At 44.0% G+C, this 26765-nt stretch overlaps 2 protein-coding genes across 10 annotated transcripts in view; one reads left to right on the forward strand and one right to left on the reverse strand.

Annotated features, from left to right (window-relative positions):
- COL18A1 (collagen type XVIII alpha 1 chain) overlaps positions 1–2580 on the forward strand; it is a 219602-nt gene extending 217022 nt beyond the window's left edge. For all 6 annotated transcript variants that reach the window (XM_048485027.1, XM_048485023.1, XM_048485025.1 and 3 more), the window contains one exon: positions 1–2580. In XM_048485027.1, the coding sequence (XP_048340984.1) occupies positions 1–211 (211 nt within the window). In that variant the 3' untranslated portion in view covers positions 212–2580.
- SLC19A1 (solute carrier family 19 member 1) lies at positions 924–26146 on the reverse strand. Of its 4 annotated transcripts, none has more exons than XM_048485031.1 (6): positions 26035–26146; positions 13986–14287; positions 6481–7231; positions 4969–5161; positions 4469–4610; positions 924–3727 (listed from the first exon to the last, which is right to left on the reverse strand). In XM_048485031.1, exons 2-6 carry the CDS (start codon positions 14157–14159, stop codon positions 3539–3541), a joined length of 1449 nt encoding a protein of 482 aa, XP_048340988.1. In that variant the 5' UTR covers positions 14160–14287; positions 26035–26146; the 3' UTR covers positions 924–3538. The 4 variants fall into 4 exon arrangements, with proteins under 4 accessions (XP_048340988.1, XP_048340989.1, XP_048340986.1 ...); XM_048485032.1 differs by lacking the exon at positions 26035–26146 and adding an exon at positions 18631–18707; XM_048485029.1 differs by lacking the exon at positions 26035–26146 and adding an exon at positions 18507–18705.
- Between the last annotated feature and the right edge of the window lie 619 nt (positions 26147–26765).

A 26765-nucleotide genomic window follows, 5' to 3' on the forward strand; every position in this document is an offset into this window, starting at 1 on the left:
GCCTCAGAAGTCCGTGTGGCATGGCTCTGACTCCAAGGGACGGAGATTAACAGAGAGCTACTGTGAAACATGGCGGACAGATGACACAGTAGTGACAGGGCAGGCGGCCTCACTGACGTCGGGCAAGCTGCTCGAGCAGAAGAGCAGCAGCTGCAAAAATGCCTTCATTGTCTTATGCATCGAAAACAGCTTCATGACTTCTCAGAAATGAAATGGCACACGCCCAAAGCGCTGACTGCAAGTGGAGGGTGGGCACCTCCTGTTGCCCTCTGGTAGAAGGGAACAGGCGATGGTCCCTCCTCACCTCACCCCCAATCAGGATAGTGTATCCAGCCAGTTCCACAGTATAGCCATGAAGCAGATAGATGAACAAAAAGCCAAAGAGTGTCTTCATGTGGTTTCCAGCACAGACCGGGTCCTTTCTGCCTTTGTGGCACAGCTGTGAATAATGCATGTCTCTGCCAGAAGGGCTGGGGCAAGTCAGGCTTGTTTGTGAGGCAATCTTCAGGCAAGTATGGTACATGAAACGGTCTCTCTTTCTCGCCATGTACACATGATACTAAGAATGTATGTACAATCTGTGTACAGTGTACACTTAATTTTTCTTCGTACAAGCATTGATTAACTCTTAGGTTAGATTCAATGCAAGTACGGCGTGACTTTCAGAAACCCATTTATCCAGGTACTGGTTTTCATTTTTATTTTTAAACTGTGCACACGCTAGCTCTTTCTTACAAACAGATGTACTTGTGTACATGCATTCACTATAACTTCTGAAAGGGCTCATCTCTTCTCTCTCTCTCTTTAATCATGCTCATATAATGCCTATAATTGTACCTTTTGTTACAACATCCTTATTTGTCTGTCTCTTCCCCCCATCCCCAACTTAGATTTCTTTTATTAAAAAATAAGGAAACTGAGAGTAAGTGAGCAGCTCAGAAATTCTGTTTATTGGGGCTGTGTTTGCATATACAAGAGGCTCTTCATAAAGCAGACAGATGGTGGGCACTGCTTCCATTTGGAGCCCACTACTGTGTGAGTTTGAGCTACTGTTACCTCTGTATGGACCACTAGGCACTCTTGAGCCTGCTCTGACTTTGAAGATCACGGATCAGAAATTAGACCTGCTGTTCAGTGCCTTGAGGACACTTATGACCGTAATAAACACTGAACAGGGTTCTCTCTGTGCCCTGGGAAGCATCATGGCCAAACCCTTTCAAAGACACCAAGACCTTTTGCAAGTAGATACTGCATATGGGGCTGAAGAATTATATTCCTCTCTCTAGCACATACTATGTCTGATGTACCAGCTGCCTTAGTAGTTTTGCTGAGGTTGTCTTATAGTTCCTGGTACAGAACAAAATAATATTGTTCTAGTCACAAAATTCTGGTTACAATTTTTGTTACAGAATTTGTGTCATCTTCTGCTCAGCGCCATGTGGATTAAGGCCACAAATCTTACTTTGCACAGTACTTCTTCTCTGGCCCTCCCAAACTTTTCATCTTTTTTTTTAAAAAGGATACTAAGATCAACCACCGTAAAAGTCAAGTGTTTGATTTTGCCTAGATATTTTCTTTGCGCCGGACACAAAAGTTGTCATTTTAAAAAAAAACTTTTTAACATTGTTTTTGCCCTCTCCAAGTAGGTGGTACACTATACTATTGGCAAGTATTTCCACAGAAAGTGAGCCTGGCATATCTGGCCAATGATGATTCCTGAAGCTCATCTGTTGATTTTCTTTCACATCATGCCTTGAGCAGCAGCTTAAAAGCAGAGATGGAAATTTGTAACTTCACTATCCCTTTGGTTAAGAACAAAGGAGATAGAGGAAATAGCTTTATAACTGTTAAACTCTGAGCCTAATCAAACTTTTAAACATCTAGAACAGCTGTTCTGTGAGTTAGCATGGACACAGCTGGAGGTCCCTTTTAATCATCTCTTTTCCTTCTTGTTCTGTTCCCCCCCCCCCCAATATGTGGCAGGAACCACTAGACCCAAGCCATTCCTATTTGATATACCTTCAGCTTCTTAATGAATAAAAAAGAGACAGTAACTGGTGCTCTGCTAATATTTCAGGATCTGGGAATTACTACAGGACAAACACTTAACTATTATCTTGTGTTGTGCATCACTGTTTTGCTCAGTTCCAAGCAGTGCAAGTGAATTTGATATAAGCAGGTTTTTGGCCAGGTGGCACTGAAGCTACCTAGTGAAGATAGCCTGCCTTCTGACTCTACGCCTTGATTTCCTATTGAAACCACTTCTATGTCAGAAGACTTGCCCAGTTTTTGATACTGTCATGTACCAGTTTGTTTTAAACACTAACACCTGAGCATTTGAAGCAGGTGTGAAAAGCCAAGGTGCTAAATTTCTACCGATTGTCAAACTGAAATTTTATTACTCGGGGTTGGGGGTGGGATTGAAGGGTAGAAGAACCTGTGCAAGTCACACAATCTATTTCTGTCTACTGTATTTTGTGAAACTTACTGCAATTTTTAAAGCCTGTGGATTTCTATACCTTTTTGTGTTGTGTTCTGTAAACTGTTTCCTAAAGGCACTGAATAAAGGACAATATCCTCTTTTGGTCTACATTCTTTAAATAGTAAAAACTTGTGAGTGCATGAAGATCTCACGCACCTAAATCTCACACACCTAGAACATGTGAAATAACATGCAGATTGCCTTTCTGGAGCAACTAATCTGACGTAACATCCCTGAAAGGGGTGGGGGAGTGATCATGAACTGACAAAAAAGAGCTTCTCTAAATAATTACTGCCAGCCTGATCCAATAGACACCCCCCCCCATTCAAATCTGTGCTAAATTGGTGACTCATCAGGAATAATGATTGTCCATAGTCTCTGTTAAAATCTAAGTTCTTGAAAATCTTAACTGCTCTGGTGACTGTAAGTTTAAGACACATTTTTAGGGTCTGCTTTAATAGACTGACTACTTATTATAGACTGACTACTACTCTGCTTTAATAGACTGACTACTTATTATATGAAAGTTTTAGGAGCTATAGGAATCCTTTCGTTAAAGATTAATATGGCCCCTGGTCTGGAATTAAAAGGGGAAAAAAATCAAAAAATATTTCATAGCTCCACACTTGGCCCTAGAATACACTGACAAATCATTAGTAAACTTTTTAAAGGCTGAATTGAATTGCTTTTTTTCTTTAAAAAAGAGTTTGCATCTTTGTTGATTCATTCACACGCCAGGTGAGAAAATGTCTGCATTTAAAATCACATTTGTACATCTGTCCTATGACCAACTATAAACAATAGTGGCTTGTGGATGCAAAAGTAAAATGAGACCTAAAGAAAATGGGGAAGTCACTATCTGACAGTTCCATATTGACTGGCACCAAGGTCCATGCCAAAGCCATACAAAGCTTCTTCCCCAAGTCTCTGCAGGGAAATCAATGCTGGATTGACTCTGAGCAACAGGATACTTTTTTCAGTTGGTGAATGAGAATGTTCCACTAGGTCTGTTCCAAGAAGACTGGACATTTTCCTTTCCCCCACTTACTGCAGATCTCAGGCTTCAGAGCTAGCCAGCTGTGTACTTTTGTCTTTGCCTGGGACTTCATTAACCGGGTCGCAGCGTTCCTTGGCTGTTGCTGCCTCCTGAGGTTTCCTGCATGCATTTTGTCTTACAGCCACACACACAGATGCTGCAAGATACACCACAGTCAAACATGTGAAGTAGCCAAAATATACGTAGAACTGGAAGAGGGAGAAGGACACTGTTTAGTTGGCAACATATGCAGAATGGTCAACCAACAACCCACCACAGAACCACAAAGTACCACATAATAATAGAGCTGAATGTGATTTTCTTGAGTCACCAAGTAAGATTTTCTTACTGCCAGAAGCAGGAAACCCCTCTAAGGATGTTTTTTTTTTTTTTTTTGGGGGGGGGGGGGAGGAGCTAATCTTCATTTCGCCTGATGAACACTTATCTGGGAGTTAAAATCACTCTGCTCTTCATCCTACCACTTGTATCAGCGACAGCTTCTGCAGCCTTCTTTTTCCAATAATCATTTCCACACACAGCTACCTACACCCTTTTCATTAATTATCTTGCCATGAAGTGGCTCATTGCAGGGCAACTGAACAAATTCAATTTGTTCATGTTGAACTGCCTTCTTTATATGACAAATCAGTCCCTGCAAGACAAAGTACCACATGGAGTCATAATTTACATATTCCTTAAAGGTAGTTTTCTCCCTTTAGCAGATTATGGTGTAAAACTGGTATAAACCCTTTGGAAAAGGACAGGCCAGAGTGATTAAGAACAGGGATGTGGTTTTTCATGGCTAACCTGCCTTTGGCTATTGCTAGCCCTGCTTCCACTTCACCTCAGGCCAATTTCCTGCTAGTCATATGGTCATGTTTGTCTTATTAGGTGCTGCAAAACCAGGCCTGGGCAAGAGCCAAATCCCACATGCAATGTGTGCCCCTTACCTGAGGATGGACTGCAAGAGCCAGGCCTCTTTTATCTGTTATAATAATGGTGATGATAGTCTTGAGAACTGTGGCAAGGAAGGTGTTGATTCCAAACACCAAGGCACAGAGTTCTTTGGACAGCGAAGCTGCAATCTGGAAACTGAAGTCAAAGAAAAATGTCAGGTGAGTTCTACTGACAACCATCAAGGAACCACTGGGTAAAGAAGGATCATTTTATGAATTGGGAACTCTGCTGTAGCATAACTGGCCCTGACAAGATTTTAGTTAAAATGTGCAAGAGATCAGGCTAGTGCCAATAACTAGTCATTCTCTCTCCACCCCTACAGTAAAGTCCAGCAAAATCACCCATGCCCTCCAGAGCCCCTCCACTCAGCAAAGTTTTTTGAACCTAAGTTAAACACTTGACACAATTTTGTTCAATGACTCATGACAAAACCACTGTATGATAACCCCCAGAAAGATTAGACCAGACCTAACCAACAGTTCTCACCACTCACATAGCTATGGGCACAAGAAATTGGTAGGTGCCCCTGAAAAAAATGTAGGCCACATAGCAGACCCAGATGTTGGCTGTTGTGTTCATCAGCAAAAGCAGGCCTGCCTGGAACGCTGTCACAATGCAAATCACTAGTTCTGACCAGAGAGTCCAGCGGATTTTCATGTAGCCAGCAGCAAAGGAGGTGATGGCACCTGAGAAAACACAAAGGGTCACAGAGAAGACCAGGCTTCTTGTTCCTGAGGCAGAACTCCTAACAAGGCATTTCAAGTAGCATTAAGAAATGCAGCCAAAAGGTTTATGAAGTTTACAAATCAGCTTCTGGCACTGAGCTCACTCCACATCACTGAAGGGCTACTCTTGAGGCTTACGTGAAACAGTATAATGCTGCTCCCTTTAGCAAGTTTTAATAATCAGGTCATACTGGGTCCAGTATTCACTGCAGGTGTGGATTTCCGTGCCTGGCACTAACTCTTTTTCATTACACATATAATGAAATTCAGTAAGGAATTTAAATGTCTCCTGCAGGGGATGTAAGGATTGATAGTGAAAAGGAAAGAGGGCTGAGGCACTGGGATTATGTTGTTGCTTTATGTTGCTGTTCTGCAGCTGAGTCTGCTACATGGTGGGAAACTACAATATACAATGTAGAGTGCCAAATGCATCTCAAGAAAAGGACAGGGCTCTTCCCTCCCCTTTCCTTAGACATCCCAGTGTATGTAACTACTTATTAAAACATGTCTTACCCTGAATTAAACACTAGACTATATAGCCAACTATTGCCTGCTGTGATATGCCAACATTATCCAGGCTCTCAAGGAAAGATCATTCCCAGCCATGGTATCTGAGAACCTTTCAACTAGGGACACCAAGGATGAAATCTCATGTACAATATCAGTGTTCAAACTGTGACTTGTCCTACTTGCTTACCCATCCATATTTTATAGTCACCTGCATCAGGCTTATAATACCTGGTGAAGGTATTGTATGCAGGAATCATATTGTTGAAACAGTCCATCTGTTTTCGCACACAAGCCATGATTAAAAACCTGCTCACTGTGCAAAGATACCCATCACTGAAGCGGCATTTTGATACATACCTCAAAGTTATCTAATCACTGCCACAGTCATAGCAGCATATTCCCCAACTGCCTCAGCAGCAGGAATTGCTCCCAAGTAGCTACAGCTATGTCTTTTGATGTGTGATCAAGCCCATCGAAAGACACAACTGCTTTCACTTAACACAAGCAGACGATAAGGAGTAGTTTGAGTGCTTCTGCTTGTGCAAAGACGGTTGTGCACACAGAAGTCTTCTGTGGGATCCAACCCAGCATGAACATCTGAGCCAACTAACACCCACGGTTTTCAAAGGAACTTGCCTTTGTGTGAACATGCTTAGGACTGTGGACGAGGCCAGCTTTCTATGGCTCCCTCTCATCTAGGGCTGAGGGCATAACAAGGTAGCAAAAAGTACATCCAGCACAAAGGTCAGGGAGAGAGAAGATCTATATACCGAGAAGTGTAGAAGCAGCTTCTACACCTCCGTTGTATATCCTCCTGTTATCTGTGGTGGGATAAATCTCATTCCATAAAATCTGAACATAATACAGTATCAGGTAGTAGCCAGCAGAATTAAATATCCACCACAGGGACCAAAGTCTCAGCTGAGGCAATCGTACGATGGTCATCAGTTCCTTCAGCATCCTGATGAAGACTAGATTCTGCCAGCTGGGTGCCTTGTACCATGGAGGCTCCCCAGCATTCATTTTGTCCAGCTCAGTGGGTGAGGAGCCATTGCACACAGGTTCACTCCTGTTGAAGAAGAGACTGCGCTTGGGACGTTCCAGGAAGAAAGTCAGGATCAATCCAAAGCACACGAAGCCCAGAGAGATATAATTCAGGGTCATGAAAGTGGTGCCCCCAAATGTGACACACAGCTGCCCCAGCACAGAACTGGTGAAGACTCCCATCAGCACAGAGGAGCGAGAATAGCTGGCCATGCGCTGATAACGTGAAGGGGGGACCAGGGAGAAGATGTAGGAGGAGTAGGCAACCCGTGCAGCCATGGTGATGCCGTAGAAAAACTCCATGAACTGCATGGCAAGAATGCTGGTTCCAAAGATCAGCAGCAGCCAGATGGAAATGTGACTCAGGCTCTGCAGCAAAAGCACAGGCTTGTACCTCAGGTAGTCCGTCAACAGGAAGATAGGCACCAGCACAGCCATGTATGAATAGGACAACACAGGTGTGATTTCATTGGTTACCTGCAAGATAAAACCCAGCCAGCTGTAAAGCCTTGTAACAATGATCCATATAACCACCAGCATTCTGTATATCACTTTCTTGCAAAAACCAGAATTATGCCCTTCAGAACTGGAGAAGGAGCACAACCTCTTACTGTCTCTGTCTTTGTCCCATTATACATGTACACACATGCATGCACGCACGCGCACACACACACACAAAGAGGTGTTTTTTGGAGTTCTCTACCTATGAGATACATGCTCAGAGCAAAAGCATGTCTCAGTGTGATCGGAGTGGCTTCCCCATATTGTCTTCCCCAATGCATACAAAAGAGGTGCTGGCAGCTTAGGATGGCACATGTGCACTACCATAACTAGAGGACCCACATGTACAGGAGAAAACAGTGCACTTGCTGCAGCACCTGGAAAGCTGTTTCTCCTCACCCAAGTCCCCCACCGCATACGTGACCTTGTAGATTGGCAGGAGAAGGGCGGGGGGGGGGGGGGAGTTAACATGATCTATGCTGTGAATTTTCTTCTCTGACCCTTCAAAACTATCCTTGAAGTCAGCTGTATTGGAGAGAAAAAACTCTAGTGGCACAGAAATCTGCTGAAGTGCACAAAATGTGCCAAAACCCCTCTGTTGTCTAGAACAGCCATCCTGCTGGTTGCAGCTGCTAATCTAGCAGTACACACATCCCCTAATAGGCCAAGGAGGTCAGGTAAGCCTCTGCCAGAGGCTCTGAGAGGAACTTGCTGTTCTTTAAGTCATGGAAACAAAGCAGCAGGGGATCACCAGTCTTTGGCTAAACTGTGCTCCTCTAGCCAACAAGCATGTCTAGGGGGAGGAAGATCAGAGGAAAGGCACATTGACACAGCCCTATGCTAAATCATAAATTCACAACACCAACAGAACCCCAAAGAGCATTTATGCCCTATGGACCAGCCCTCCTTCCCACACTGTTGTCCCACCCTGCTTCCAAGGAGATCAGTGTGGCACATGCTGTTCTCCCCTCCTCCATTTAATCCTCACAACAGGCTGGCAAAGAAAAGGCATCTGGCCCAGCAATCTTCATGGCTGAGTAGGGTGGCTGTAGTCCTGCAGAGCACTCTAGCCCTTATACCACAGAGGGGCTCTCAATTTTTTTTAAATGCCGTCCAAACCCAAAATAGTACAGATATTGCAAGTACACAAATGACCACTGCATTCCAGAGAATACAAGGCAGTCTCTGTCTGAGAAGCTCATAATCCAAAATGTATGCATGTACATCAGAGGCGCAGCTGGGCCAAACTGCGCCCGGTGCGCATTCTACATTTTCTGCCCCCCATGCGCCCCCCCCCACGGCGCCCCCCCTTCCCACACTTTTTCCCCCTTTTTCTTGAACTTTCCTTTTTCCTTTCCTTTTTCTTAAACTTTTTCAGGCTGCAAAAGGCATGTTTGCAATAAAAACAGCCTGATGAGAACTATACTTCCCAGGAGACCTTGTGAACCCCAAGGTCTCCTGGGAAATGTAGTTCCTCAGGCTGTTTTTACTGAGAACAGGCTTTTTGCAGCCTGAAAAGGTTTTGAAAAAGGAAAAGAACTAAGGTAAGTGTGGGAAGGGGGTGGGGGTGCCACGGGGGGGTGCTATGGGGGGCGAGGAAAAGGGGGAGGGACCTGGGGGCGATTTTCTGCACCCCAGGCATGCGCCTGGTGCACGGCACACACCCAGTCCCCTTGTAGCTTCGCCACTGATGTACATACACATGAATCTCAAGTACGTGGTCGAAAAGTTCATGGGGAAATACAGTAGTCCCTGCCTTAAGGAGCTTACAATGTTAATTATAACAGCAGGTAGGCACTGGAAGGAAGGAAGAAACACAGGATAAATGTGACCAAGTGCAGTTGCATGAATGGAGACATTCTTTCTTCCAATCAAAGGGCACTTTAGCACATGTTGAATAATGCTCTTTCAATCCACTCCTAATGCACTTTGCAGCTGGATTTTACTATGTGAAATAGAAAATCCACTTGCAAATGATAGTTAAAGTGTATTGAAGATACATTATTCAACACCCCTAAAATTTGTATCTCGCTTCTCAGTCAAATGACCTCCAACATGACTTGTCTTCAGGCCTGAACAGTTTAAGCAGAATTTGTGAAGTTCCACATGAGCTGCAGAGAAAGGCATAACACAGCACTTTTTGCTTCCACAGCAATCATAAAGTATGGTTAGATGTGGTTAACCCCCTTTTCTGGTCTGTCCTTATTGCTGTACTACTACAGAAACTGGGGCTCAACAGGACTGATCTTTTGAAAAGCAGTGGACTCTTCACTGCTCCCTCAGCACACAAAAGGACAACTTATGCACATGTCAGCATGCTTTAATGCAAGGCCTTTGGCCTGTCCAACGGGTAGAGTTGGAAGGCTACATCAATGCCAAACTAAGTGATTGTATTTAGGATTACTCTCTTACTACTTACACATGCTGACTTTTACCACAAACAAGAGCTGCCTGTGTTCCAGAAAGACCATAGGCGATCCCAAGAGAAAACAAAAATTACTCATTACAGAACAAAGATAGAAGGTTTAAATATAAACAATGAGGAAATCAGGTCAGCAGGTCAGAGTTAGCTCAGCGCATGACATGGGCAAAATCAGTGATCCTTTGTGGTGGTTTCTGTAATCTGAAAAAAATTAACCTTTTCTTTGAAAAAGGCACTATCAGAAACATCCTTATAGTGTCCATTTAGAAAAAAATTCCAGTTTTTAAACACAGGTATTGATCAACCAACCAGCCAACAATCATGAACACAGGAACTGGGGGATGGGGACCTGAAGATTATTTATTTTGAAAAATCTGGAAGAGAACCAGATAATGTGCTCCCCTAAAATATTTGCTTTAAAAACAGTTATTGGAATTGAACCCATGATATAGAATCAAACTGGAATTTCACAGTACAAATTATATTGCAGGATATCTTTGTCTCAGGGAGTGGTGCTGGAATTAGATTTCGTTAATCCAGGGGTCCCCAAACTACGGCCCGGGGGCCAAATGTGGCCCCCTGAAAGCATTTATCCGGCCCGCCAGGCATGGCGGCGATGGCTCCATTCATGTGCAGTGGGGCTCGAGGGAGAGGAGGAACCGGCCCCAATGGCTGTTGATTGCAGTTACATGATGGCACCCCCAAATCTCCATGAATTTTCTGACCCAGAGTTGGAAACCTTACATGTGGCAACGCCTGCTCCGCCCTTCCCTCTCAGCTACTCCATGTGTTGCTCTCAGGCTTTCTGTTCCGCCTCACTCCCATTGGCATCAGCCAGGCTGGCGAATCGCTCGCTGGCTGCTAGGGAGGAAAGAACCCAGGATGATACCTGATCCTGGGTTAGATGGAATGTTTCATTGGGAAAGTTCTGCTTTTTTTTTTTTTTACAGGGGAAGGTATTCCACAGCCTCCCCAACAATATTTGGAGCCCACCCTGTACTTGACATACTTTGGTCACTGTTCTAAAAATAGACCATGACAGAAAGGCTGAAAGGTGAAATCAAACATTTTACAATCATTTGTGCATAGGAATTTGTTCATAGTTTTTTTTAGTCCGGCCCTCCAACAGTCTGAGGGACAGTGAACTGGCCCCCTGTTTAAAAAGTTTGGGGACCCCTGCGTTAATCTAATGTCAGGACTCCTTTTCAGCAAAAGTCTCGACTGAATGCAACCAGAGAGATATAAGTACACACCTAACACTCTCCTACTAAAATTAATGGATCATGCCCTAATTTAGATATTTGGACACACTGCCAGGCAAGATGGCTACCTGGATTACTAAATAATCAATACCCTTTTGAAAAGAAAAACACAAACCTTGGAAACCAATTGAAATGACACAGAAGCTGATCTAACATCAGAAAGAGTAACCAACAATCACTTTGCAGCTGGATTTTACTGTGCAGAATAGCAAATTCCACTTGCAAACAATTGTGAACGTGGTTTGAAAGTGAATTATTCTACATGTGCAGGAGGAGCCAAAATTAATGCAAACAAAATGCCCAGATATCTAAATTTCCTTAGTCAAGTGTAACACCATCCACAAGCCGACCAAAGGAATTTCCCTTTTCTTAGAGAAGACCATTATCTTAAACTTCTTATGATTAATTTGCAAGCCCTCTTTAAAGCAATACTGTGAGAAAATCTTTTGTGATCTTTTAAACCCACCTTGGTATGGGAAAGAAGCATTCTGTCATCAGAATAAAGAAATATGAGGACACAATTCTTTTAATTATTTCAGTAGGATTATTTACACTGTAGACCTTTGAGCAGTGATTGGCTTTTCCATTTTTTAAAAAAGCATGCTGATTTAAGAATGTGTAGGAAGGGCACACAATGTTGACATCTAGACTTCCTGCTTACTTTAATTATTCCCAATCTATTAATCTTAATTATCAGCTCTTTCCCCTGTAAGCCAGGAGCCCACCTCTAACTCCCCCATACCTTGGAATGCCTCCTGCCCAAAAAGACCCAGCGTCAGTGTAATCAAGCAGAATAAAGCCCTCACTGTTTAAATCCCAGCAGTCACCATAGCAAATTGGCAGAGCCCATTTCCCAGAGCAGAAATATTCACTAGATGCTGAACCTAAGGGAACATACTTGGACTCTGTACATCCAGGACACATGTGGGGAAGGGGGGGAGGGGTTGCAGTTAACCATGTCAGTCCATTAAGAAAAAAAGTTCAAAAGCAGAAGTACCATAACATCTTTATTACAACCAATTGAATCTTTTTTATCACTAGCCCTTGGTAAAATCAGATTTTTTAACCTGTTGAGGAGCAGCCTAAAGGCTGTGTCATCCTTCTTCCATTTCATCTTAAATATTACAAAAGGCTTTCCATCACACTCAGAAACATGTTTCTCCCCTCTCCCTGTTTTAATTTCTATCCTGATGAAGAATTCCACTAAACTCTTGCAGATCACTTTGTGACTTTACCTGATTTTAATACAGGTATTGTTCTATTGGCTCACTTATGAAAGTGACAGATAAACAGGATGCTTGTTTATCAGACACAGAAGGCAGACTTTCAGCCAAGACTGATTATTCAAATTGAAGCCAATTACCTTAAGATAAGATTGTTTAATAATGGGAAGTGAAATCCTTGTTTATACACCGTGAAGCTTAATTGACAGATGAAAGTTAACAACCTCTCTGTATAATGCAATTAACATGGGAACCCAGTCAAGGATTTCATCTACAGGACCTATATATATCATTAAATGTTCAATCAATTATTAATTTACTAGTTATATATTACTGTAAATGGTTTCCAAGGCTTAGAAAACTGACCTTTTCAGGATCATCTATGCCTACAGAATGCATGTTTTTCAGTGCTGGTCTTACTGTGAATTGTCCATGGACATGACTGAAGAGGCAGAATTACAAGATTTTAGCTTTTCTTAGTAAAAAATCAGTAACAGAGTGGATATGTATGAAGACTAGACAAACTGTGTGGTAGCTAAACTAAAATATTGATAGTGTGAAATGTTGCTTTATTAAATGAAAATGAAATTTATAGTCCTAAAACAATTCAGTTGATTATACTCACCCTTCTTGTTGCTCAAATGTACTCTCCAAGACATTCTAACAACATAATTCATATGCTCAGAAAGGGATTAACAGCTGGAGGTGGGTGGGATGAGAAAAGCAGATTCCTGTTTTTATGATATTTTTAAGCTGCTATTTATGATTTTATTCTATTCATTCTGTGCTGATTTTAAGGTTGTTAATTTTTGTTCTGCACTCTTGGACATGAGTCAAGTGTTCTTACATCTTTGTTCACGTTAACAATGGGCTGAAGTTGCATTCTCACTAGCCAGACCAAGAGCCAGGCACTTCCTGACATGGAGAGTGAGGATATTTAGATACTAAGCTTAATTTCTGAACCTGTATCTTCCCTTGTTTTATTTGGCTAACCTGCATTGCTAATCAATTTACTTTCTCAGAGGCTGAAAAGCTGCAGCACAATTCAGATCCAGTGCTGGAACATGGTTAATTTTCAAGAGAATAACTCTGGTGAACAACGCTAATTCAGATTTGTATACTCCCAACTGTCCTCCCCTCATATGAGGAAACACAATCCAAGCCACAAGTTACTGTTTGCTCTCTTCCCTACAAACCACAATTGACCAAGTATTCAGCTAGATTTCCATGCATACAGGTAACACAGGTGAAGAGCATGCAGGTCTGCAGATCCCCTTAGGTACATTCACACAAACATGTACTGGCATTACATCAGAAAGAGAAATCAAGGCAATGTGGAGTATACATGGTTTTTGGCTTTAGTTCAAGAAGAAGCTGAACATATTCAGTGATTTCATTGTACTGACATTTCTGAGCTCCATGCGGCAAATGGAGATAAAGGGGGAGGGGGTAAGCAGACAGGTTTCAAGGGCAATTTCCTCTTTTCGGCCAGCCTTTATCTGGATGCATGGAACCAATTAATCATGATACCTATTCCCATCTTCCAGTCACACTCTGTTCCTTGCACTAGTTATTCAAGCGCCACCTAGGGGGAGAGAAGGAAGGAAGCAAGTTCCACCAAACTACAGACTCACTTTCTCCCATCTGTGCAGCTACACCAGTGGGAGGAGATGAATGGTTGACTTGGTTTTTCCCCTTTTCCCAACAAAACGTTAGGGAAAGCAGCAATTCTGAACACATCACAAAAACTAGATGTCCAGAAAAACAGTCTCATGCTGTATTAAAATGTAAACCACTTCAGTGCCCATGTGCACTGAACTCACCTCTTCCTTGGTGAAATTCTTCTCTGTTCCCAACAGGTAGGGAGTGATGAAGCTCTCTCCAGGTCTGATCTGGGTCATGAAGCCATAGAAGCAAAGGTAGAAGACCAGGAGCTTCCATCGGGGATCTGGCGGGAGGTCAGAGGGCTGTTTTTCTGGGGTTTCAGTCTCAGGCATAACGAGCCAGGGTCACCTCAACACCTTTCAGGATAAAGTGCTTTGTGAATCCTGATGTTGCCTTTGGTTCAGCCTCTTTACCCTTTTGATGCATATAAAGTCTTCAGAAGTATGTGCTATTGATGTGTCTGCAGAAAAACCGGAATTTGGAATCAAATCAAGTTTCCCAGTGAGAAGATTATAAACTAATACCCACCAACATGTTGCTTGGAATTTGTTTTCCTTATTTTGTAGCCACACAACTAGTGCAAAAAAAGCCTCCCACAGCTTGCCAGCCTATGGCACCAGTGATGATTTTTAATGAAATGCTCTAAAGTTGCCAGGTCACAAACGTCAAAAACAGACAACAGAACATAATCAGCTGGACTGTTGTCTTACCAAACAAATAAATAGTAATCTATATATATAAAAATCTAACAGTGTTTTTGTTCATGATAGTATAACTCAGTAACTGCTGGGTCAATTCCTCTGAAAATTCCCAGCCACTATAGTCAGCCAGGTGAGAGTGTTTTTAGATGTTCGCGTACCTGAAATTTCACACCTGGCCCAGGTAAAACACCTTTTTCCTGGCACTCCATGGTGAAGGACATGCAGCTGCTTGTGTGTAACTGTCACCTTTAGAATGTTCGTGCAGCTTAGAATGTTCGCTCAGATGGCCAGATATGAGCAGTGGAAACAGTACATAGGCAGTAACTCGAGTGGACGTGAAGCACATACACACACATACACACGAGGGAGAGGGAAGGGAGGGCGGGGGAGGGGTGGCATGCAAGGGAAGAGAAGTGAGAGAGGGGAGAGAGTGAGGGGTGGCATGCAAGCGAGGGGAGGCAGGGGGCCCAGCATCTTGATATGACCCACCCACCCTAGTGGAGGGAAAGGGAAGGGAGGGAGGGGGAGGGGTGGCATGCAAGGGAAGAGAAGTGAGGGAGAGAAGAGAGTGAGGAGCGACATGCAAGGGAAGGGAGGGAGGGGCCAGGCACCCTAGATTCCCTGAATACTGCGGTTACAGTTAAGAAAACCAGGCACGCATTAATCAGGAGTAAGCTCGGCACAGCAACCGTGACATACTTTGAATGGCTGCATCGCACCCCTCAGAGGGTTTCCTCCGAAGCTACACCCATTGCCACCAACCAAACTTACTCCCAGGTAAAGGATCATGACCAGCCAGCCTAGATGTGTGGGAGGGGTGCCTTTCCATTCCCCCCCCCAAGGAATGCGGGCACACACATCGATGACATCGCACAGTATCAGGCTGCGTGTTTGAATGAGCACGTACTGCTGGCCTCTGCAATTGATTTGCTGCTACTGTTCCTTTTCCATTTCACCACAATAAGCCACAGCGACGCGTTGCTGGGCCCCGCTAGTGATATTTATTAGTTTGTAATATTCATGTGCTGCCTTTATTCTATTAATTTACTACATGCACTCTCAATATTCATTTCTTACAGCAATTTTTCCAAAGGGAAAAATTGCCAGCCAAGCAAAAATCCACCTGCCAGCCAAGCAAAAATCCACCTGGTGAGCCGCCACCTGCTGCCCATGGGAAGGAGTGAGAGTCCTTCCCCACCCACCCCATTGGAAACATCTGCAGCGGGTGGTGTCTGGCAGCTACAACAGCAGCTCAAGGCAGCTGACTTGGGCAGCAGACAAAGGGTGCCACCCGTTCAGGGACTGTTTAGGGAGGGTTGATGGAGCAGACTCTATGCTAGTTCACTGTATTTTAGTTTTTGTAGTTGTGGGAACTGTGATTTGGGGGTCAGCTGATATAATTGGTTATTGTTTATAGTATATCATTGTGATGCATTATTATGCTGTTGATATTGTTGCATTATGATTTATTGTTGTTGCTGTTTATGCTGTGCTCTTTTCCTTCACCTTGAACCCATTACTCCTGGTCCTAGTCTCTGGATCAGCAAAAAACAAGCTTGCTCCCTCATTTACTCTATGTTCTATCACAGAAGAGAGGGAAGAGGTGCAGGGGACAGTCATCTTGGGCTTTATATCACTCAAATGGGAATGTCTTTACTTACACTACCAAGAAGAAAAGCCTGTGAGCAAGTGCAGGGTTCTAACTCAGGTCCGGCCCTATACCACCATGTCTTAAATGCTGTCCATTTTTGCCCCTTGTGCTGGCACTGATAGAGCAGTTGGGTCAGTATAATGTAGTGTCAGCAAACTGGTGCATAAATGTACCTTCGAGGCTCTGCCACAGCAGGGAGGTTTAGGATCCATTCTGTTCCTTGTCTAGAGGACAAAACTTGCAGACAAGATCACACTGTAAGAAACATTGCTTTAACCTATGGCAGCTTCACTAGATGTGCCATTTGATTAGTAGCTATCCTTATTTTCCTGACAGTTACTGCAATATTAATGATGCTGTGCTAGTTGCGAGCACATCGTCTAGCCAGTGAGATAATCAGACAGCAGCCTATTTTGAAAGTACCCCAAATTATATCTCCTAGTCCTAATGAAATATTATCTCTCTTATCCAAAACCCTTCAGAGGGACTTCAGACGCCACAGAGTAACAGTTTAACAGGTTGTATTAATATGTGATTATACAGGAGATGTAGTGTGAAATTTGCTATTCACTTGCCCATTACAAATGAACCTACACCACTCTTATATCTCCACAACATATTTCATAACCTTTGCACTGAAAATCTAACCCTAACAATGGTTATAGATGTGTTGAAATGCCAAACATAAATTTTAGTTTATACTAGCAGGGGCCCCCTCCTTCCCTTCCCTTTTCCTCTGCTAGGGTGGGTGGGTCATATCAAGATGCTGGGCCCCCTGCCTCCCCTCGCTTGCATGCCACCCCTCACTCTCTCCCCTCTCTCACTTCTCTTCCCTTGCATGCCTCCCCCTCCATCCCTTTCCTCTCTCTTCCTATCTTCCCTTGCATGCCACCCTTCCACCGGCCTCTCCCTCGTGTGTATGTGTGTGTATGTGTTTCACGTCCACTCGAGTTACTGCCTATGTACTGTTTCCACTGCTCATATCTGGCCATCTGAGCGAACATTCTAAGCTGCACGAACATTCTAAGGGTGACAGTTACACACAGGCAGCTGCATGTCCTTCACCATGGAGTGCCAGGAAAAAGGTGTTTTACCTGGGCCAGGTGTGAAATTTCAGGTATGTGAACATCTAAAAACACTCTCACCTGGCTGACTATAGTAGCTGGGAATTTTCAGAGGAATTGACCCAGCAGTTACTGAGTTACACTACCACTAACAAAAACACTGTTAGTTTTTTATATACATAGATTTTGGGCCTGACATCCAGCTCTAAGCAAAATAAAGGGGAAACAGCTAAGTTAATCATGCTATATTAGGATATCACTTTACAATATTACACACATACACAAAGATGCAGCAGTGAGCTGACTACATCCCAGGTCATGAGAAGTGGCTGTACTACAATGAAGCCTGTCTTTCTAAATTATGCCCTGCTCGCTGGACAGACATGTAGAACTCTACAGAGCACACATGCACCAGTCACAAGATGGGGCAATGAGAATTTTGTCCCGTCACAGAAAAGGCTGAATAATTGTCACCATATGTAGATAACAAGAAGGCTACAGACTACCATGATTCAAATCACTCAACATGTACATCAGCCACATACACAAGGGATTGAACTACAGCCCAAGCCTACCCTGGTCTTTAGCTGGGAGACAGAAAGAAGGCTTGCACTACTACAGCTTATGTGGCATCCAGCGGAGAGCACGATCACCAAGCTTTTGGCCTATCTACCCCCAACTACTTTACACACAACAATTTTCTGCTCCTGCAAGCATGCACAGACTCTAGAAAGGCAGGCCCATTCTGACAGGAATAAATACCCCGACTATCTGTTAAACAACTATTGCCCAGGAATCACCGATAGCATTGAATACACACTTGTATATACTGAACTTTGGGCTCCATCTTCTACTGTTTAAACGAGTGTCCTGCCACTTACCTGCCAACGCGATAAAGCTTCCACCGCTGGGAATTTCACTTTCGCATTTCTCGGGTTGGAACAGGACAACATCTGCTCACAACGCCACGCCAATTTCCTGACTTCTCCCTTGCATATTTTACCTTTGTCAGCAAGTAAAGGGCGGCCACGCGACCAAAGCACACTCTCCCCCACGTAGAGGCCCGACCTTTACTCCCTTTGCAAGTGAAACACAGGTACCGCAGAGAGGTCAGCAAGTACAAGAATCAGCCGGCCACCCCGCTGCCTGTCCAGCCACTGTTGTGCAAGGCAGGGGATCATAAATATTTGCTTCTCCCTGAAACCGGACAGCTTCTCGTACAGGACATCCCTCCGCGCCCCGCATTTCGACAAAGGCATTTACCTGGTAGGACACTGCCCGGGGTTCAAGCAGCTCGCAGACAGAATCCAGGGCTCTCCTTCCCGAGCTGCGCGAGAGCCTCACGACCCCTAAGGATTTTTAAAAAACAAACCCCTGCAAACATCACCTCGTACAGCAGTAGCACATCACAGCACGTGCGATAGGGAGAGGGACTCGCGGCGACTGGGATCTGTAGTTCTGCCGGAGCATAACGTTGGGTAGAGAACAGACGGAACTACAATTCCCAGGATGCAAAGCAGCAAGAATGGAAAAACAACAGCACGTGGTAACAGCACGTAGTTGACAAACTTCATTTGCATTAGGGGACCATTGGCTGGTTCGCTGTGAGGTTTTCCGAAACGCGGCTCAATCCAGCGACTTCAAACAATTCTCATGCACCATCACATTACTACCTCTGGATATGGAGGTTCTCTTTTTTCACCATGGTTAGTAGCGTCTGCTGGATTAATTCCTCCATAAATCACTTTACCCCCCCCCCCCCCCCCCCCCCGAAGACATCTATGCTTGTGGCCATCACTACAACTACTGGCAGTGCATCCCATAATTTAATGACCAGTTGAGAAAAGAAGTGTTTACTTTTGTCTGCCTTGAATGTTGCCCGATATACTACTTAGCATGATGATGATGATGCCTTGAATTTATAGTCCCATCAATTTCATTGAGTGTCCCTGAGTTCTAGAATTATGGAAGAGGAAAAAGTTTCTCTCTGTCCCCTTTCTTCATCCCATGCTTAATTAAATACACTGCTATCATGTCCGCCTATGTCTTTTTTCCGAACTGAAAAACCCCATGCTCTGGTTTTTCCTTATAGGCAAGGTGCTCTGACACGTTTTTCATCTTGGCTGTCTTCTTCTGTGCTGTTAACAGCTTTGCAGCGTCCTTTATGAGAAATAGTAACCAGAAGTGCACACAGTTTCCAAATGATTCTTCAGCATAGATTTGTGCAGGGATATTAAAATATTGACCTGTTTGATTCCAGTTCCAGTTCGAGTCAGAGCATGGGGCTGTGGCAGAATCCACTAAGCAGATTTGCCAATTGCCAGGGATCTCATGGTCGCCCCCAAAAGAGGTATTTTAAACCTGTGCTCACTAAAGCCACAGACAGAGACAGTACAGACATAATTGTAGGGACTGACGTGGTTGAGGGCTTGCATGTCATCTTTGAAAACTTATTAGAGAGAGAATCAACTGTAGTCAGAAACGTTCCCCACAGAGTGGCCTCAAAGCCTGGAAGTCTGTTCATGTCTGGTCTTCAGAGTGAAAAGGTGTCAGCACTCTTTTTCCCTGGCTGGTCTTTGACGCAACAGTGGGCAAGGGGATAGGTTGCTGCCATCCCTAGGAAAAAAGAGAGCTCGGCAGGGATGTGATGCCGTAGAGTCCGCCCGCTACAGCTGCCATGTTATCCAGGAGAACTTATCTGTACTGTCTGGAGGTAGGTTGTAATTCTGGGAGGCCTCCAGGTGCCACCTGGAGATATCCAGTACAAGCTCAGCCAGTGATACTTCATCAGTATTTGAGTGAGAGGGCTGAGCACAACTGCAAGCAGAGCAATGAAGGATTTGGCATAGGCTATACTGTGATCTACCTAACAATAACCCATCTTTTAGATGGAGCCCCCCCCCCCCTTTGAATAGGTCATCTTTTCTGAATCCTACTGATTTGCAGCTGAAAACAAACTTCCAAGAATTGAGATGTTAATTGTACTGAGTCCACAAAGACTAATAGTTGTTATATATCTTAACCTTTCCTGGTATTCACAAGATGTCTGATCTTTTGGATTTTTTGATGGTTTTGTTCTAAAATCTGATTTGGGATCATCAAAAGAATCTTCATCTGTAAGACGTTCTGGTGGTTTTCCTCTGAGATTTAGATTTCCTGATGATCTTGCTCTGACATCTGATCTTAAGTTTTCAAAAGGATCATCATGTGTGGGCCATATTGCCAACTGTCTGGTTTGTCTGCTGTTCTTATTGTTGTTTTCCCATTAAGTAGGAACACTTCTGATGCAAATAAGATTCTTCAGTAGTATTCTCCAGAAATGCCTTTGGGTTGTGGGTTTTTCTTTCTTTCTTGAGCTTCTGGGAATTCAATTCTGTCCTCATATCTCAGCGTTCTCTCCTGCTGGCTGTCTATTTGGCAAGATTGTTCCAGTTGGGTCTGAGTTGTTTTTACTATGCCTTGTACATTCTCCTGGGTTTTTTCCTTTTAATTTGATCAATTCGATGCAAGTTTCTGTCTGATACTCTGCAAGACTCTCTTTAACTCTTCTCTGTCAGTGAATTCTGGTTGTTGAATCTCCTGTTTTAAATTCTTAAAATCTTCTTTCATATTATTCTCTGATTGGCTTATTTGCAGAGAGATTAATTAGATCTGCTTAATTATCTCTGCTGTGCTTGTAGCCCTTTCTTTTAAAAAAATAATGTTACCTCTTCAAGAATCACATCTCAGATATAATTGCAACATATGTGGTTTTACTACGCAGCAGTGGCGTAGGAGGTTAAGAGCTCATGTATCTAATCTGGAGGAACCGGGTTTGATTCCCAGCTCTGCCACCTGAGCTGTGGAGGCTTATCTGGGGAATTCAGATTAGCCTGTACACTCCCACACACGCCAGCTGGGTGACCTTGGGCTAGTCACAGTTCTTCTGAGCTCTCTCAGCCCCACCCGCCTCACAGGGTGTTTGTTGTGAGGGGGGAAGGGCAAGGAGATTGTGAGCCCCTTTGAGTCTCCTACAGGAGAGAAAGGGGGGATATAAATCCAAACTCTTCTTCTACTCTTCTTCATCCACAAGGTGGCAGCAATGTATCTAAAGAACTGAGATTTTTCAGTTGTTCACTGAAAATATCCAAGTTCTAGGAAATATACCTTTTTCAACAAAAATAACTAACTTTATCCTCCATGTGCTGCACCATCTTTGTTTTAGAATGCTCCACTAATAGAACTAGATAGGCACTAGGACCCAAGTAGAGCATTCTAAAACAAATACTTTCCAGCGTGTGGCAGATGAAGTTAATTGTACTTAGTTCTTCTTGTTGAAAAGAGTATAGCAGTGGGTGAGGCTGGAGAGAACTGTTTACTTGAAAATTAAAATTTGGATACCAGGCACTGTGATTACAATTTACTTCTGACATTGCAAGCATTTGGATTTAGAGAGCAGTAGCAATCTCTTGAAGAAGCAGCCATACAGTAATACTATTAAAATGGTTCCTTAGAGAACTCGATTCAAGAAATGGTGATAATATGACATCGGTAATAAAAATATGCATATTAAACAGTTGCTGAGCTTACACAATTAAAATATTTTTTGCAGCAACACAGATTTACCTACTAACCAGTTACATTGGATAAAAATAACGTAATGTATAGCTCTATACTCATGTATTTGTGCCATATTAAATCATATTGGCAATGATCGATGCCTCTTAGAATACACCCAAGCTCCTTGCAGCTGGGCATTTCAACATGAGATTGACAAAGGTAGGCAAGTTGCCTTTTATGGATTATTGACTATGTCACTGGGATACCCTGTATCAAACCTGGAGCATCCTTTCACTGCATTAAAGTAGAAAAAAACATTTCAGGAGGTCTGGTTGTAGATCTCTTGTGTAACATGTAGCTTGACCCTCATTGTGCCCTAAGAAATCCATAAAAACTGAGAGTAATTTTGAACATGATTTTTAGTGGAAGGAACATCGGGGAGATTGGTTAACTGCGAAAGCTAAAAAAGATTGCACTAGGGAATATAAAGGAATTTTATCAGGAAATTCAACACAGACACATTTATTTTAGACCCCCAATTCACTTATGCTTTCACCTGGTGCAGGTGTTTGGGATTTCGTAGTACCTCTAGTGCAGGGTGCTGATAATCCATTCCAAAAAGTGTGAAAATGGAGCAAGCTTAGGAAGTTCTTGTTTATTCTTGCAGGACCACCTGATCTCCTTTCATCATGCCTGGCTTTCTCTTTACTTTGGCTCCACAAAGTAGTGATACATAAGCAAGAGCATAACCACATGTACTACTGAATGGTAAACTGTTCATGTCAACCAAGGTCGTAGGTAAGGGGGGGGGGATTCTGGGGTTCAACCCCCCCATTACATGTCCAAAGTTCCGCCCCCCGTTTGTGGCTTTAAAAAAATATTTTAAGTGTTTTTTGTTTTTGGCCTGCAGGGGGCGAAATGTTTAGGCTAGCAGCACCAAAATTTCAGGGATGTTTTGGGAAACTCTCCTGATGATACTGTCCAGGTTTGGTGAGGTTTGGTTTAGGGGGTCCAAAGTTATGGACTCCCAAAGGGGGTGCCCCATCCCCCATTTTTTCCAATGGGAGCTATAAAAGATGGGGACTACACCTTTGAGGGTCCATAACTTTGGACCCCATGAACCAAACTTCACCAAACCTGGGTGGTATCATTAGGAGAGTCTCCTAAAGATACCCTGAAAGTTTGGTACTGCTATCTTAACAATTGCACCCTGACAGCAGGCACCCCCCAAATTTCCCAAGATTCTCCTTTTAAATCCACCCCCTTCAGCATGGATTTAAAGGGAGAATCTGAGGTCCCCAGTTTAAACATTGAAAGTGATGCTGTTCCAGGGTGGGGGAGAATCCACCCCAAAACAGCATTACTTTCAATGTTGTTTTAACTGGGGACCCCAGATTCTCCCTTTAAAGTGGATTTAAAAGGAGAATTTGGGCTCTTTAGTTGAAACACCATTGAAAGCAATGCTGTTTGGGGGTGGATTCCAGCATCACAGTGGCTGCCCGGGGGGGTGCGCAAAACTCAGATTTTGCACTGGGGTCCATTTTCCCTAGCTACTCCTCTGCCCAGAGGGGAGGGCAGAAGGAGCTGCTGGCTGCTGACTGGGAGCCCAGCTGGTGGGGGTGGGGAAGGGCAGGGCAGGGCAGGGGGGTCTGCCGTCCCCAGCCTCGGAGAGCTGCTTTTATAAGTACTGAGGCCGGGGCAGGGCTTGGGGAGGCGTGGCCCATAAAAACCTCCTATTAAAAATCTATACCTACGTAGCTGATGTCAACAGAAAACAAAATGAGCCATTAAAATCAAATTAGGAATGCTTATAAAAGCACAAAGTTATGCATAAAACAAATGTCAAAACAGAAGCAGACCACAAATCAGCTAAAAATATGATACCCCTCAGTTAGGCTGGGTAAAAAGAAATGCAATGGTAGGCAGCAAGTGAATTTAAAGAGAGAGAGCATTCTACAGACAAGGTGCCACCACTGAAAATTTCCTGTCTCTAGCTGCGACATATTTTGCCTCTGAAAACAGTATAGAAAGCAGGGCTTGACTGGCAGATCTTACCAGTACAGAGTTTTCAGCATAGAGGGGTTATGTTTTTATAGGCAACTCAAAATAATATCCTGTCTGTCACACTGAGGATCAATGGACGTTTCTGGCCCATTTTCAAAGGCAACCCCAAGAAGAGAAAATTACAGTACTCTAACATGGATGTCATCAGAACATAGATCATTGTGGCTATGGGCGTTTTTGCACACACTTTTTATTCTAGAATAAAAGCAAACCGCATTGATTCCTGACCTTTTTGATGCAGTTTCGTCGCTCGATGGCATTCACACATGGCCAGGTAGTCACGCATCTTCTGCCTGCTTCGCAACTCCCGGGTTTCTGCATCGCCCAGGAATGCGGCGCAAACAACCGCTCTGATTGGCTGTTGCGCCATCATGGGGCCGTCCGGGGGCGGGCTTCCAAATTGCTTCCCATCCCGTTTCCGTGGACGGGCTGTTGAGCTACCGTGTTAACAGAGGCGAAACGACCGAATGAGTCACTGTGCTGCAAATGTATCAAAGCAACGGTGCCACGGGGACTTGGTAGCTCGAGCTATCAGGCGCACACAACCGAACGCGAGGAGGGGAGGGAATCGAGTGAGACTCAAGCGGAACAATGGGATGTGCGCGCGCAACCGGCAAGCCCAATCTCGTTCCCATTGGCTGGATCAAATCGCGTCACACTGTGGGCGTCACTCCTGACTGTCGCTTACTCCAGATTTGTTTTGCACCTAACCACCAGATTGTGGGGGGAAACCGGTTTTTCCAAGAAAGTTGCAGAAGTATCGAGCGACAGGAAAAATGTGGAACAACGGCTGGAATGTGGCACAGAAGGGGGGTCGGGACACATTTCGGCTTAAGTGTGTGCGAAAAAATGTGGGAAACAGCAACGAACTCACATGCTGGATCTGCAACAAACAGTGTGTGCGAAAACGCCCACTGTCACATTTTTAAAGAAATGGTTGCCACTGGCATATCAGCCAAAGCTGATAAAAAGCACTTCATGTTCTAGAGGAGATCTGATCCTCTAGGCATATGCCAGGATCCAGCAGCCCCTCCTTCAGGTGAACTGCAACCCCTTCCAGGACAGGTTGACTATGCAAGCTTCAAGCAGGTACTCCACTGACCAACAGTGCCTCTGTCTTGTCTAGACTTGAGCTTCAATTTATTGCCCCTCACCCATCCCATTCCTTTCTCCAGGTACCTGTTAAGGACTTCAACAGAACCACCTGGTTCAACTGTTAAGGGAAAGTAGAGCTGGGTGTTATCTGCATAGTGATGGCACCTCACTTCAGATCCCTGTATGATTTCTCCTGGTAAATTCAAGTAAATTCAAGTAAAACAGCATGGAGGTCAAAATGGAACCCTGCAGAACCCCATAGCATAAATGCTACAGGGCCAAGCAGCATAGTAGTTTTCAGGCATTCGCCTGAATGTTCACTGAATATATGTAAATGAGGGTGGTTTCATGTCCCCTGGGCTCACAGTGAAACAGTTGTGCATTCTGTCAAACATCAGTAATTTCAGCATTGACTGATGTTGACTGGTGTCAAACATCAGTAATTTCCACATTCAGCACAGACATAAAGCCTGACATAAAGCTGATAGGAGTTGTGTAAATCCAGCTTCTGCACACACACACACCCCGAACACATTCTTCCTCAGCTTTCCATAGGTATGAAGCCTGTATAACAATATGTGAATCAGGCTTACCACTAAATTATGCATGTATGAATACATAAATATGCTATGTTTGGAACTGTGAACCCTCCCTCAGAGAAGCTTATCATTGGCACTTGGTTTCTGCACTACTCCCTAAGTCGCTGATGTAGCTATGCCACTGACAGAAAGAATATAAGCCTAAATATTAAAGCCACACAACTAACAGCCCTCTTCGAGGCTGGGTATCTCTGCTACATTTCTGTAATCAATAATGACTGAATGATTGGTTCACAAGCACAGTCCAGGCAGAAAGCAGAATTTCATTACCCTCACCACCTCGGGCAGAACCAAATAGAAAGGAAAGCAAACCAGAACACAGACTCCCACATGACAGGCAATGCCTGTGAAGGTTTCTTTGGGCTCAAAGGACTTTAATTATGTATTTCTTATGCCCCAGCAAAAAAAAAATTGGGAGTTACTGGTGCAACTGACTGCTGAACTCCTCGTTCCCAGCACCGTGCTACCTGCTACCCAGTGGTGAATGCACTTACCCACTCTGGAATTGATGCAGATCAGCATGTTTCTTTGAAGCTATCAACAAAGCAATGTCGCTTAGGCCTGACTGAGGATTTAGCTCATCATGCAACCAGCTCCATCCAAAACAGCAAGGGGGGAAAAACACAATACTGATGGGATGCTTTCAAACCTTGGGGCTGAGCTTTACGTGATGCTTCAGCGACTGGTGCTTTTTTTAGCCACACTGATTCCATCTGCGCCTACTTATAACTGTGCCATTTGTTTGCTTTCTCTTCAGATGAAAATGCTGTGTGGGGATGGGCTGCCAGCCCCAGGTCCTTCTGGCACAGTCACAAACAAAACCTGATCCTGCACAGTTCCCCAGGTCCTGCCAAGTATTCAGGCTGCACAACAGACCTCCTTCCGTTTCAGCTCGTGTGTCCCTGGACTTGATCTCTCCCCACCCCCCCTCACCTCTCTCACTGAGCACAGATGGACTTACATCCCTCCGCATTTCCCCCACTCTCTTTGCATCTCTGTCAACACTGTACACTTTGCTGGGTTCACGTCAAGCAGAGGGGAAGGGTTGGAATGCATCACCAAACCATTTCTTCTTCATCAAGGGAAAGACCCTCAGGGGTTCAGCTACAAATATGCCTCCATACCAGATCCAGAGAAAGGCTGCATATGAGTTTTGAGTCATTATTACCTGATAGTATTAGTTATTATTGTGGGGTTGTGATGTCACTGTTTGATTATTTTATAA

This window comes from Sphaerodactylus townsendi, linkage group LG02 (genome assembly GCF_021028975.2).
Source record: "Sphaerodactylus townsendi isolate TG3544 linkage group LG02, MPM_Stown_v2.3, whole genome shotgun sequence".
Taxonomy (NCBI): Eukaryota; Metazoa; Chordata; class Lepidosauria; order Squamata; family Sphaerodactylidae; genus Sphaerodactylus; species Sphaerodactylus townsendi.